Source organism: Chiloscyllium plagiosum, unplaced genomic scaffold (assembly GCF_037043375.1).
Source record: "Chiloscyllium plagiosum isolate Xiang-an unplaced genomic scaffold, Cpla_swu_hap1 HiC_scaffold_28, whole genome shotgun sequence".
NCBI lineage: Eukaryota > Metazoa > Chordata > Chondrichthyes > Orectolobiformes > Hemiscylliidae > Chiloscyllium > Chiloscyllium plagiosum.
This window is the reverse complement of record NW_028270166.1, coordinates 37,883,357-37,898,739: the sequence shown is the minus strand read 5'-3', so window position 1 is coordinate 37,898,739 and position 15,383 is coordinate 37,883,357. Positions and strand designations below refer to the sequence as shown.

At 39.3% G+C, this 15,383-nt stretch overlaps 1 protein-coding gene across 1 annotated transcript; it reads left to right on the top strand.

The window, feature by feature from the left end:
• Positions 1-3,974: 3,974 nt before the first annotated feature.
• LOC122565545 (procathepsin L-like) lies at positions 3,975-10,227 on the top strand. The gene is made up of 6 exons (XM_087976241.1): positions 3,975-4,037; positions 5,644-5,790; positions 7,174-7,395; positions 8,323-8,488; positions 9,164-9,269; positions 10,131-10,227. The coding sequence occupies exons 1-6, from the start codon at positions 3,975-3,977 to the stop codon at positions 10,225-10,227; spliced, it is 801 nt and encodes a 266-aa protein (XP_087832367.1).
• The last annotated feature ends 5,156 nt before the right edge of the window (positions 10,228-15,383 follow it).

Below are 15,383 nucleotides of genomic sequence, written 5' to 3'. Positions count from 1 at the left end.
AGTGTGGAATCACAGCATTTGGCCCATCGATCACACCAACCCTCCAAAGAGCATCCCACCCAGATCCACCCTTCTACCCTAGCCCTGTAACCCTGCATTTCCTATGGCCAATTCACCTAGCCTGCACATCTCTGGACATTATGGGTAATTTTGCATAGCCAATCCAGCTAACCTGCACATCTTGGGACAATGGCATGACATTTGCAATTCCCCTGTACTCTGGCACAATAATGAGATTAAGAAAGATGGGAATATTCTGGCCAGCATAATTTCTACTCTCATTTGGATAAGTGTTGGATACATTCCAACTAATTCTGTAGGCACATCCACTTTGTGTACAAACAACGAATCCTGACCTCCTCCTTATCAATTTCAACCCTTTCAAGTGTCTGAATTACATCATCTATCACCATGACCTGGGCAGCATTCTTCCTTGGTAAGGACAGATGCAAAGTGTTCAATTAATATCTCAGCTGTTCCATTTGTCTCCATGTGTAATTCCTCCCTTCAGTCTCTAAACAGCCCATAGCTCGGTTCACCACCTTTATCCTACCTTTACATCAACAGAAAACTTTAGAATTCCTCATTATACTTGCTGTTGATCTCCCCTCTAAACGTCCAAATAATCAGCCTGATTCTTTGCTACTTTATCCACCGGACATCTTTGTAGAGTATGTTTTTTTTCATCTTTCTCATAATTTCTATCTCTTTTGCCATCCAAGGGATCTGGATTTATCCTTTCCACTTCCTGGAAATAGACTTTGTCTGACCAAACATTCTATTCTCTGAGACAGCTGACTGTTCAGTTCACATTTTGCCGACCATCCTTTGATTCCAATTGATTTACCCAATACTCATTCTCACTCCACTGAGGCTGGAATTCTCCCAGTTAAATATTTTTACTCGGGATCATTCCTAGTAATTTTCATAACCTCTGTAATACAACAGTCATTGTCCCCTAAATATTCCCTTGCTAACATTTGATCTACTGACCACCCCCAACATTCCCAAGCACCGAGACTAGCAGTTCATCTATTCTCACTGGATTGGAAAGATAGGGCACAATCTTCCAATATTTTGTATGAGAGCAAGGATGCTAAGTAGTGCACTATAATGTCACCCATGCCACTAAGAAAATGACCTACTCGCACCAATCTTTAACAGCTAACCAACAGAGGATAGGCATACTTGTTGACCTATAACAGATGTATCAGATTACCAGTAGCTACTACCAATGACTGCCAGTTGAGACCTAATCCTCAATGGATCCAACAGTGAGAAGGTAGGTAATGTTTATATCATTCTTATGGAATGTGGCTCTTAGGAAGTCATGGGGCCATTAATGACACAGCAAAGTCAGTCACCCTCTTTCCCCCAATTTGTGCTGCTGATTGCCTCCAGAATGTCCCTTTTGGAATGTCCTTGCTTGTTACTCTGGGTTTCTACTTGGGAAACCAGACACCTTTCTCTACCACCAAGAACACTGGTAATTGGGATGGTAGCAAATTGAGACCTTTAAAAACCATTAATTGGAACTTAAGGAATTTAATTGCCAGTGGATCAAGAAGGTTGCTTATCAACATTCTCGCAAGAAGTCAATTATGAGGTTGTGAAAAGGGGTGAGTATCTCAACAGACCCAACTTAACCAATTATTTCTCCTTCTTGCCACTTCTCTTGGCATCTTTAGTGAAATAACTTCACAGAGGTTGGCATCCCATCATCAAGCCATTCATTATGTACACATGGACAGCCTTTGACACTGATCCAGTTCCCTCAGAGCCAGCTGTCAAGGTGAGCAGAACGTCTGACACTTCTCTTTTTATATGTCAGACTGGGCTCCCTGATTGGACCAGATTAACAGCCCCAATCAGGGAACTCACATTCTATGAAGTCCACTTGGCTGACATCATTAGGGAGTGGAAAATTTGACTCATACTACTGTAGAAAATTCTCCTGTAAACATTACAGAAAGTTTTGCCTTGCTTACCCTCACTCACACTCCAACTATTCTAGTCTATATTCCAATAATTACAATTTCCCATTATAATAGCTCTCTAATTCTTGTATTTCCATGAAAATTCTTTGCAAATGTGCACATTATACCATTTTTGTTCCTTATCTCTAGCCAACTGGATTTCATTCTTGACTTCTCTGAGACATCTTCTCTCACTAACACTGCTACGGTATTCTTAATCAATTCTGCCACCCCTCCCTCTTTCCTTCTTTTCCCCCCATAACAGAAATATTTAATGCCTAGGCTGGAATATATTGGATCAGATTGTCTTTATCTGATGCTTTTTGTATATTTTTTGATCTGCATACTAAAATTCATTCTTTTCAATTGTGCTTTGATGTTCTATTGGGTGACTGAAAACTTGATACAAGTTGGAATAACTGATAGAAGGAAATTATTAATACAGGAGTGATTGCTAGGACAGAGATATCCAAACCTTGCAAGAGGAAATTTTGAATTGTCAAAGTTCCTGGAACACTGGAAGCAAACATCATTTATGTTAAGCTACTGGCAGAAAAGATGGTAATAGGAAAACCCAAATCACTTTCACAATTATCAACTGAGAGGTTGCAAGAATGATTAATGTTCAGTTTGATATAAAGAATTCAATCTGCATCCTATTGGAGTGCCAGAATGTTACCCTTCATGACATTGAGACTAATTCCAGAGTTTGCATATAACTTATACTCTCTGAGTGGTACAACTTATCAAACAAAATCCAAATAAACACGTTGTCAGAAGATTATAAATTGTGGAGTTTTCTAACTGTGTTTGTTGGGATATTTCCAACACTGTAAGTAACAGAAGATGGACCTTTTGCATTATGTTATGTACAAATGAGCATCTCAAATCAATCAAATCAATCAGCTCTCCACAACAGAGTTCTGCACAGAAAACTATTGTACAATTAAAGAAACATTATCTAATTATTTTTAAAGAACAGGTTAAGTTCAGAAGTTAAAGTACTTTTGTGTGATTTTGGGTCACCAATGTTTATTGATGTCAAACTCCATAAGACATATCCATTAAACCAATCTGATTAATGGGTGGATACAGAAGAAGATAATGAGGGGGCTTAAAACTCTGCCTATATTTGACAACACTTAGTACATAATTAGGAATTATTCTTTGGATTTTCGAAGAGTATATAATGCAACACCAAACTGTAGCTCCAATACAGAACAACTTAGTTTCCAGTGACTTTGTTGGTCCTACAACCAATACATTCACAAGGTGAGTTCAAGTTAGTTTTTGTCATTAAAAAGTAACAAAAGCCCATTGTGTGGACTGATATTTCATATAAAAGTTATAGGTAGTTATTTATATGTGATATATCTGTGTAAATGCAGAAAAATCCACAGCAAATTTTAGTCCATGAATGGGAATGTTTCCATTAAAATAATGGGCAAAAGTGACATGAAATGAACTCTGTGTTATTTACCAGATGACCACCTTTGGTGTCTTATTGTATTTTCCACCTCTACAGTCTATAGTAAGGGGCATATTTTGAGGTAGATTTGGCTGCTACCAAATCTCCCTTTGTCTTGGGTATATCTAATGATTAGTGGTAGAGTTAAGTATCCGTAAAAAAAACTTCTGCGGTGACAAGTGCATTTATAGCATAATAGTCAAATGCATGACTACGTGTAATCAGGAACAAATATTCACACTTCAGAAAGCTAGTAAAGAGACATTTGACCCTCCAAAAACTTTGTTTTCTAATAATGGGAACCTTTCAGAGTTAATTCTGCCTTTACATATTCAGAAAAAGCCATCACCAGGTGATCGACAGTTCAGTTCAATAGAAACTAAGCTCACTTAGAATAGGTAAAACAAGGAATATTGATTCATTAAGAGACGATCTTAATAGTGTGCATAGGAACATGATATTTTGAACTTGAATTGTTTCCCCACGTTATTCTTATTTTGCTTTCTGTAGCTTTTGTTCGATACGACACCATGGAGCTTTCCAGCTTTTTGATGTTCATTTTGGTTGCTGCCTGCAGAACTTCAGCTAACCTGGTAAGACATGAAGTCTCGAAAAGTTGGATGGAGGTTATACGTATTCAGGTTCCAGGTTCATCTTCAAACATAAGATGTGCACAAACAAATTCCAGAAAAATCAGCAATTGGGAGATGAGTTTTTGTTTCAATCCTTATAAGCTGGAATGCACTTCCAGAAAAGATGGAAGCAGATTCTTTAGTGGTTAGTACTGGTGCTGTGAGGCACCTGTGAGGACTCAGGTTCAATTCCAGCCTCAGGTGATTGTGTAGAGTTTGCACTTTCTCTTCGTGTCTGCATGGGTTTCCTCAGGTGTTCTGGCTTCCTCCCGTAGTCCAAAGATATGTAGGTTTGGTGCATTGGCCATGCTAAATTGCCCATAGCGTCCTGGGATGTGCAGGCGAGGTGGATTAGACATGGGAAATGCAAGGTTATAGGCAGGGTGGGTAGGTCTGGGTGGGATGTTCTTCAGAGGGTCATTGTGGTCTTCTACCACACTGTAGGGTATCAATGATTCTAGGCGAAAGTGAGGACTGCACATGCTGGAAATCAGAGTCAAGATTAGAGTGGTGCTGGAAAAGCACAGCAGGCTAGTCAGCAACTGAGGAGCAGGAAAATCGACATTTCGGGCAATTGTTTTGCCTAAAACATCGATTTTCCTGCTCCTCGGATGCTGCCTGACCTGCTGTGCTTTTCCAGCACCACTCTATCTATGATTCTATGATACTTTTCAAACTGGAATTGGAAATAGGAACAGTTGGAAAGTGATGGGGATTAATTAAATAATCCTTTCAGAGGCTGTTGAAGGAATAAAAGGGCCTGCATCAAGACTGTCAATTTTTAATGTTCAATAATTAGGGTTTCAACACCATTTCAAAACCATCTTTCCAATTTTAAGGAAAATGTGGATCTAAGCCAGTTAACTTTCATCATAGACAGAGTTTATTAATTAATCAAGTCACCCTTTTATGTTCACTCAATCAATTATTTAATCAGTGTTCCCTAATTACCTGCTTAACTACATGTTTATTGACAAAAAGGTCCAATGATCTTCTTCCCATTGCTGAAAATGAGCAATTTTACTGCAAATTTACACTTTATAAGCAATCTCTTTTAATAAATGAATGAATAGATGGTAAACAAATTACTGATTACTATCCAACATAAAGCAGGAACGTATACATTTAAACTGGTCTTTGATCAATCTACACAAGTGGTGAATGAGACAATTGTAAGTGGCTGGTTCTCTGTTTTAATGGAAAGGAATTCTAGATCAGTTGGCCAATCATTCTGTAACAATTGCAATATTCACAGTCATTAATTTATCAAAGGACATTAATTGTCCGCTCAACTGGTTTAATGTGAGAAAAGGACTTCCATGAGCTTTAGTAGGATTGATTTTGGTTCTTTGAACAGAATTGTTTCCTGATATTTTGTGGTATTTTCCACCTCTACCAGTCTGAGTAAGGGGTATGTTTTGAGGTAGTTCACTGCTGCTAACTCTCCTTTGTCTTTGCTTTGTCTGGGATCTATCTAGTGATTAGTGGTTGAATTAAGTATCTACAGAAAAGGAACTGTTCTGAGATAACAAGAAATTACTTTAATTGTGAATCACTTTTCCCTCAGGTATTCCAGGAAACCAACCAATTAATGAGAGAGAAAGTGGGAGACAAAATGTCAAAACTGGCAGATCTCAGTTTAGAGGAATTGAGTTCTCTTCCAGAGCAGAAGGATTGGCGTGATGATAATTATGTTACAGCCGTGAAGGACCAGGTACCCATTAATTTTCATCATGTCATTTGTAACCTCACTATACAAACAACCTGTTCAATGACTTTAAATCCTACTAACTGACATGAAATAAAGCAGAATCAGTCTGTTTCACTGGTGGTACCATCCAGTTGGATGTGATTTTCATTGCTGAGAAGAAATGCAAATGTTAGCATTTTCTTTCTCTCTCCAGGAAATGCTGCCAGTCTCACAGCAGCCTCCAAAATTTTGTGTCAGTGAAACAATATGTGAAACCTTATTGTTGCCCTTTCAAATTTATTTCTTTGATGGATGTTAGGGCCAAATTGGGAGTTGGTTTAACTCACTTGGCTCAACAGTTGGTTTGCAAAGCAGTGTAATAACGACAGTTGTGGGCTCAATTCCCAGCAAAGGCTGAGGTTATCATGAAAGACTCTCCTTCTCAATCATGCCCCTTGCCTGAGGCATGGTGGCCCTCAGGCTAAATCTCCACCAATCATGTTTCTCTAATGAGAGAGCAGCCCCATTACCGAGTCAGACTATGGCAGCTTGAGGGTCAAATTTGAACCTATGATTTTCTGAAGTGTGTCCTAACACTGGCCGAGAACCTGACTGATTTTTCTCCCTTCCATTATGTCCTATTAATGTGCTGATTAGCTCTGTACAGCCAAATCATACGAGAAGCTCTTAAACTGTATGGTCAAATGTTTTGTGTCAGCAGTGTATTTGCTACTCAGCCATTGAAAGCAGAGTATTACATAAACATCACAGGCATGTCTTTTGGTGTCTCGCAATAATTCAGTTGCAGAATGAATTGTCCACACTTTGCAATCTTTGGCAACTTCTCCCTGTTCCACGACCTCTTTTGCCAACAAGGAAAGTAATTCCCAGTATTACAGGAAATCGACCACATCCCACGATCAATGCCATCCTGACATAATTGCCATTTCTTCCTCACCAGTGAGTAAAAATTGCAGAATACTCAACATCGCCAGGGCTGCACCATCACTAATATGACACCAACAGGTCAAGTAAATCCACAAAACTTACAGAGGGAATGAAGGAATGAATTTGTCCTTGATAGCATCATTGTCGTATAATTATGTTAATAGTCATAAAATTATGTGATGGGAGAATTGTTACAGCAAATAAGTATTACAATGAAAAAAATGTTCATATTACATTTGAGACTTCTAATCAAGATATACAGGCAGAAAGAGTAGCTCTGAAGTAAGCAATTTGAGAAACAGACTATACAGAATTGCTTTTTAACATTCAGATATTTAAATAATGACATCCACAAGTAGATAATCCACATTTCATATTCTCATGCTATTAGTTTTCATTGGAAGTGATGAATGATCAAGAGAAAGAGTTTTGTTATATTCATATCTGTTTTGTGATCAGGGCCAGTGTGCATCGTGCTGGGCCTTTTCTGCAGCTGCAACGATGGAAGGACAACTGTCCAATACAACCAACGACCTCCTCTCACTCAGTGAGCAAAACCTTGTGGATTGTGCAAAAAGCTATCAGAATCAAGGATGCAATGCTGGATGGGTGCATCGTGCTTTGGAGTACATTCGTGACAATGGAATTGAAACTCGTGGAACATACCCCTACGTAGCAAAGGTACATTTGTTGCTTTACTATTCTCATTTTCACACAGTGATTCTCTATGTTCAGTTCAGCAACAGTTTGAAGTTTAACTTTCATTTTACACTTACAGGAAGTGACCACATCTTTATGCACAGCACATGTTTTACATTCTAACTTGCATCAGTGCAGTGAATTTCCTATTATGCTTCCTCAAAACATCCTATCTTGAGTTAGAACTGTAATCTGTTCTATTAATAATTATTGATTGTTGCTAGTTCTTTACATTCTTTCCCTTGGAATTTAGTGAAAGGAAGGGTGGGAGTGGGTTTGGGGTTGGAATTAAGGGTGAGAATGGACTAGGTTTCATCAGTTACAAGAATCCCAATGGACATCAACCCAGAAACACACATTGAAGTTGTCTTGAGTGGAGTCTCTTTCATATATAGGAGAATGCTACCACAAAGACAATGGACCAACTGGACAAGTCTCACCGTTCAGCTGGCCTTTCTTCCCAATGCAGAAGCGTTGACCCTGACTCCTATTGTACTCTTTGATATTGGACAGCATCAACAATCAAACTTGACACAGTGTATGTCAGAGTGCAGAAGGGACTGCTTCCACATTGTAGGGAGTCTATGATTCTACGATGATTGTTCTCCATGCTTACAGGATGTAGTGAGATCAAGGTGGAGGATGATTGTTGAGACCAATAGTAGTGTTTCCTCAGCTACCCCTACTGAGACCAGCTAATTTCAGAAACAGTCAGGAACAATACTTGGGCCTTCTTAGGCCACATGCCTCAGCCTCTAACTGAGAATTGGATTGTATTGAATCCTGAATTGGCTGACACAATCAATTTTAGATTCTTAGAAGCTTGTAAAGAATTCAGTAACAGAATTCTGGAAATAATGATCTGACTTTTTGATTTGAAAAAATGATATTTTTCTCTTCCAATTTCAGAAGCAAGCTTGCACATTTGATTCAGCAAATTCTGTTGGAACACTGTCCCGTTACGTTGATATTAAGAATCTGGAAGAGACAGAAATAATGGAGATAGTGGCAAAACACGGACCAGTGGCTGTACATGTTTACATGAGTGATGCATTCTTGAATTATAAAGATGACAGTAAGCTAATTATCACTCACCCCTTTATTCTCTCTATTTCACATCCTATCATGCAATTTACTGTACTGTGCATCCATTTAACAAACTCCACTAAAACTACACAAATAATTTCACATAAATTGAGGCAAAAAGACAACTAAACCTTTTGTACATTACACTAAAACTTGTGAAGACATTGAGAAAATTCCCTCTACACTATCCCTTCTGACATATGCATGTATAATGTTTACCACTAAAGGTTAGTTAGACTGAGTCCAGGCCTATTCTCTTCTACTCAGTGTTGTTACAACTCATAGATCACAATGCTCCAACATCACTGATTACTTGTTTCCCATTGTTATTTACATATACATATGTATCCATCCAGTCAAGTGGTGGCCCAATTATCCCTTAACTAACTTATAACCATCACATGTTACCGATTTCCATTTGGTCTCAGGCAATTGCCAGATCCTACTAAATGATAGTAAAATGGAAAAAAGATTTTGTTTTGTGGTTTTTAATGTAAAGTTAAATTTTAAAACTACAAGTAAATTGCTACATGACAACCTTTAAACTAAATGAATATACTATTTGAAAGGACTTCAGTGAAAGTCTACTTTGGTCAACACAATCACCCTTTTATATCTGAAATTTGACCTTGACATGATGTCTTCATATTGTGCTGTTTTACAGGCATTTTTGATGATACTAACTACAATGGTGAAATACCTAACCATGCTGTGACAATAGTGGGCTACGTGAATAAGGTTAATGAAAAATATTGGATCATTAAAAACAGGTAAGTGGTATGGATTGTGGAATAGGAGTTGAAATAGGTGGAGAATCCTTGAGATTTTAAGTGTTGAAGGACACACAAGAATTTGGGTGTCTTTCCTTTTGAAGAAAGCTAACTTGGAATGGTACTTTTACTCGAAGGAACATTCCACATGCTTCAAAGGATGGATGATAAGCTGTTAAAATATTAGATAGGCATAGAAAACAATTGAAGAATCTTAGAATCATAAAATTAATGAACCCCCACCTTGCAGGTAGAGGCTATCCGGCCAATCGAGTCTGCACAGACCCTCCAAAGAGTATCCTGTCCAGCCCCATACCATGGCCTCGTACCAATAATTGCACATTACCCATGGTTAATTCACCAAGCCTGCACACCCGTGAACACTGTTAGCACGACCAATCCACCTAACCTGCATATCTTTGGACTGTGGGAGGAAACCGGAGCACCCGGAGGAAACCCACGCAGACATGTGGAGAATGTGCAAACTCCACACAGACAGTCACCAAAGGTTGGAATCAAACCCAGATCCCTGGCCCTGTGCGGCAGAAAGAAACAAATGTTCTGACTGAGAAGAGGAAAGTCAAATCACAATGTTAAAGGGGAGATGCTGAAAGTGGGGATCAGAAATTATAGCTGTCATAAATAGAAAGGAGATACTTAGAAGATACTAATAGACAGACAGTGTGATGAGGGATCCATAGTGGAGAGATGTGTACAGGTAGATCTGAATTTAAATTTGACCAACTTTAGAAAGTATAGGCATAAGTGTGATTAAAACAAAACTGTGCAGGAAGTTTTACCTTCTTTGCTTTGGTATGACAAACCTATTTTGCATTTTAACAAAAATTCTTTCATTATTAGTTTTGGAACCAGCTGGGGTCACAATGGCTACATGAAGATGATTATGTTCAAGAACATGTTAAGAGTAACCGACAGAGTCTTCTATCCAATAATCTAACAATATGTGCCTCAAAAAGATACAGTCAACGTGTTGAGGAAGCAGCTTCTGGAAAAACTCTAAGATTTTACTGTTTTGAGGGTAGTGCTTTAAGGGGTTGTGGAATAAATCTTTTCTGTAGCTAAGTATGATTTCCTGGTGACTCTGTACCATTGAAGTTGAAAAACAATAAAATAAATGAATTAACCTTTACAACTTGGTTTGTTTTTGTATACAATTAATCAGACCCTCAAGAGTAGTGTAGGAGGCAGCAGAGGAGAACCAGGAAGGGGGTGTTTTGGACCTCATTTTTTACAGTGGGGGTTTGGTTCTGTATTCTACAAATGATGGCAAATCTCTAACACAATATTGACTCCACAACACAATTGAAAGTTAATTCTGCTTATTCACCAAGTGCTTTAGACTAATTTTCTGAAACTGAGTGCACTTGCATGCTGAGTTTGGGATGGGACACATAGATCCCAGATACCTGGCTGCTTACATTTTGCAAAGTTAAGACCAGGCTTTGGTTCTGCTTGTGGAAATCAGCCACACAAAGATTACGGATTGCTTTCACAATATAAAGACCTTCAGTTACATTGGGAAAGTTGGGAATGTTCTCCTTGGAGAATAGAAGTTGAGAGGCATTCATCATAATGGTGACTGTAAACAGAGTAGATAGCAAGAAACTGTTTTCATCGGTAGAGGACTGAGAGCAAGAGAGCACAAATTAAAGGTGATTTACAAAGGAGGTAACAGAAACACGTCGAAAATGAATTTACAAAGTGAGTGATTAGGTTTCTAAATCAGAACATAGGAATAGCAATGGGATATTCAGCCTATTGAGCCTGCCTCCTTATTCAGTATGATCATGGTTGTTTGAACACCTCAGTGCCTTTACCCATCCATCCCCAGGATTCCTGTATGCCATCGGGATTCAGAAATCTATCAATCTGTACCTTAAACATATTCAGAGATGGAGCTTTCACAGTTCACTGTGGAATCAGCTGATGAAGGAGCAGTGCTCCAAAAGCGAGTGCTTCCAATTCAACCTGTTGGACTATAACCTGGTGTTGTGATTTTTTAACACAGTTCTCTGTGGTAGAGAATTTCAAAGGCTCATAACCCTGTGAACAAAAACAGAAACTCAGACCTAAGTGGCATACTTTTAAATTGTGTCACCTGGTTCTAGATTTCTCCAGCCAGGGGAAACATCTAACTAGCATCTACCATACTCCCTTTAAAGTGAGATCAAGTCTCATTCTAGAGTTTTCACAAACTTTCTTCAAAGGACAGTCCCACCATCCTGGGAACAAGTCTGGTCATGTGTGTGGATCCTTCCACATGGAAAAGACTTAGTTCCTGAGAGAAGGAGACCAAAACTGCACACAATATTCTCTGTGCAGTCGAACCAAAAGGCTTCACTACTCCTGCATTTAAATACCTTTGCAATAAAGGCTGACAATCCATTAGACTTCCTAATAGGGCAAGTTAGACTTCAGTGACTTTTGACTCTTTATATCTGTTTCTCTAATTAAAGTGATTAAACTTACAGTTTTCCACATTATAGTCTATCTGCCATTTTCTTGTCCATTCAAAAAGCCTTTCCAAATCCTCCTAAAGCCACATTACATCTGCTTCACAACATACATTCTTATTTAGTTTTGCATCATTTGCAAATATGGAAATATTACATTTGGTATCCACTTCCAAATCTTTGAGATATGTTGGGAGCAGTTGCAACCCTAGCACTGATCCTGGCGGTATTGGATGGGTCACAGCCTCCCATCATGAGAGTGACTCATTTATTCCTACCCTATTTTCTGTCTGCAAGCCAGTCATCATTCCATTCTAAATCATTGCCTCATATGCTATGAGTTTTAATTTTTCTAACCAGCCTCTTGTTGGTGCCTTTATCAGAAGCCTTCTGAAAATCTAAGTATGTTGCATCCATTGTATGCAGAATCTTCAAAAAAGCTCCAACAGGTTCATCACACACCATTTCCCATTCACAAATCCATGCTGGCTAAGCCAGACCAGATCATTATGCATCAAGTGTTTATTTGTCCGATGCTTTTGAATGGATTCTAGAAATATCCCTAATACTTGTTAAAAACCAGGCCAGAGCCCCTCAAAACATTTCAAGAAAGTAGCCCGGGCCCTAACTTTGCTAGTTGTTTGAAGCAGGTGTAATGAGGATATTCCAGGAGGGATGCAATTGGTCTAACCACTTAGTTTTAAACAAAACAGAATTTATTTACAAGATTACCGAATGAAATACAAACAAAAGAGAACAGAATACTGAATAACTTAACCTATCCGAAAACCCAGCAGATCATCCCAACTTATAGCTGCGGTTCCAAATACTTGCAACAATCCCCATAAACACACTTGGCCCAAAAGTTAAAATCAAATACAGGGTCTTACAGGAGAGAAGTCAGGGAGAGGAAAGATCAGCATGGGCCTGCTTCTCTTGGGTCCAACAGCTTCAAAAACTGCCTGAATGCCTTCAATGGATAGCCAAAGAGCCAAACCAAACCAGAGAAAAGCTGGGCTTGGAGAACTGACCACTCCCCTTTCATTGTACAAGTGTTTCTTTCAAACTTAAAAGCCTTTTGTCTGAGGCAGTATCTGTTAGCTATAATCAAATTGGTTTGAAAACCTTTCAACTTAGACTTTTCGTAGTCTGCGTCTTTTATGACCTCTCTGAAAAAAAAACAAGGACACATAACCTTGTTAAAGGAATTACATCATCACAGACTGATATAAGGTTGACAAGTCTGTAATTTCCTGTTTTTCTTCTCACTACCTTCTTAAATATTGGAGTGACATTTGCTACCTTGCAATCCATAGGAATCATTCCAGAATCTATAGGATTCTGGTTGATAATCACCAGTGCATTGATTACCTCTGCAGCTACCTCCTTCAACACTCTTCAATGTAGACCAACAAGTCCTTGTGATTTGTTCACTTACAGCCCCATTAATTTCCCCAGTACAATCTTCTTGTAATTTCTTTCAACTTTCATTTTATTAGCTTCCTAGATCTAGCAGATTTCTTACACTGCCTGAGAGAACAGTGGAGGAAATTTTGATTATCATGGCACAGTGGCTCAGTGGTTAGCACTGCTGCCTCATAGCGCCAGAGACCCGGGTTTGATTCCAGCCTCAGTCGACTGTCTGTGTGGAGTTTGCACATTCTCCCAGTGTCTATGTGGGTTTTCTCCGGGTGCTCCGATTTCCTCCGACAATCCAAAGATGTGCAGGTTAGGGTGGATTGGCCATGCTAAATTGCCCTGTAGTGTGCAGGGTAGGTGGGTTAACTGAAGTAAATGTGGGTTTACAGGGATAAGGTAGGAGGCTCTTCAGAGGGTCAGTGCAGACCTGATGGGTTGAATGGCTGTAGGGATTCTATGATGTTCTGAAAAGGGAATTGGACAGATCAATTGAAATAACCAGTTTCCATGCTGTAGTCAACTTATGATTGTTTGATTCTCGTGGAAGAGTGGGGCAGGGAACTCATTGGCAGGTGTTCGTAAAGATGCTATTGACCTTACAGGGACAATGGAAGCAAATTGCTGTGGTGGACTCTGAGCAAGTGATGCAAAAGAAAGCAGCAAAGGCAGAAGGTTTATTCCAAAGGCAATGCATGAGAGAGGGAGAGGCCAATGACTATGGGATTCATACACCCAGTCTTTGTGAACCCCAATGCCAAGAAGGAGCATTGCAAATGGATGGTGAATCAGGCACCAGAGGGACCACTGCAGCTTCAGTAGCTGTTCCATTTGTGGCTTTCAAGGGTAACATTAGTTGCTGGTGTGGGCATCTTTAAGAACAGCGCCATCACCTGTTTTTGCATTGGCTTCCATCAAGATCAGCTCCTCATGACTGAACCATGGCTCTGTTACAACCAGTCTCTTAGCAAGATTCCCTGATTTTATTCAAGTTTCATATGGGATTGCCCCTAAATTTTCAAAGCTAATTGCTCAGGTGGACGGACTTGCTCGCTTTTAGCCATTTATCCATTCCCTCCATTGGTCATATCAAGGTTAATTAAAGAAAGATCTTATCCCTTCTGGATGTCTTTCTCCCAGAGCAATTGAACGAGTTTAGTAGTTATGAAACATGAGAAGACCCGTTAATGCAAAGCATAGATCAGAGATAAGACATGAGGTCAAGAAGGATAAATATATGGATCAGTCTCTGAGTTCTGTGATGAATAGACAATGGAACATTGCAGCTGTTACAGTGGGTGATACTATGTAGATAGACAAGAGCTTGATTTTGAAATGCTTGATTTCGTAAGTCTTGAAAAGCATTTGTCTTGTTTCCTTCGGATTGTGATTTCACTTCCTTTCTGGCTTCAGCAAATAGGGATTAACTTATCTCCTTATCACATACAATGTTTCAACATTTTCTGTGCGCTACATCACACTATGTTCTTCCTCCGAGAATTGGTCAATTCAAAGTGATCATTTCTGAATGATAACATCGTTTGCTCTATGATGCATCAAACAGCTATAAACCATTAACCAAGAAACGTTAACCTGTTGAAGACATCCATCAATTATGATTAATCTTGGTTATGTGCGACCTCCAAGTCACAGCAAGCATCACCTTTGAATTTGATACTCTGAATCTAGGAATTACATGAGAAAGATACACAAAGTACTGATCAACCTCAAATTCGTTCCAATATTGGCAAAATTCATTCCCATGTACAAATCCTCTTGTGACTTCTCTAGAATTTTACACAACACTCCTATACAGGTTTGTCTGAAACTTGCACAAATTTCCACCACATAAACCCATGCAGCTTATAGCCCCCGTAATATAAACCACACTAAAATTTGTCTGAAACCCAATTAGGGTGGCACAGTGGTTGGCGCTATTGCCTCACAGCATCAAGGACAGGCATTCAATTTCCAGCCTTTGGGTGATTGTCTGTGTGGAGTTTGTACGTTCTCTCCGAGTGTGCATTGAATTCCTTCAGGTGCTCTGGTTTCCTCCCACAGTCCAAAGATGTGCAGGGTTAGATGGACCAGCCATGGTAAATGTGAGCTTATGGGCATGGGGTGGATCAAGATGGGATGGTCTATGGAAGTTTGGTGCAGACTCAAAGGGCCAAATGGCCTCTTTCTGCACTGTAGGGCTTCTATGATAATCAACTCCATGATT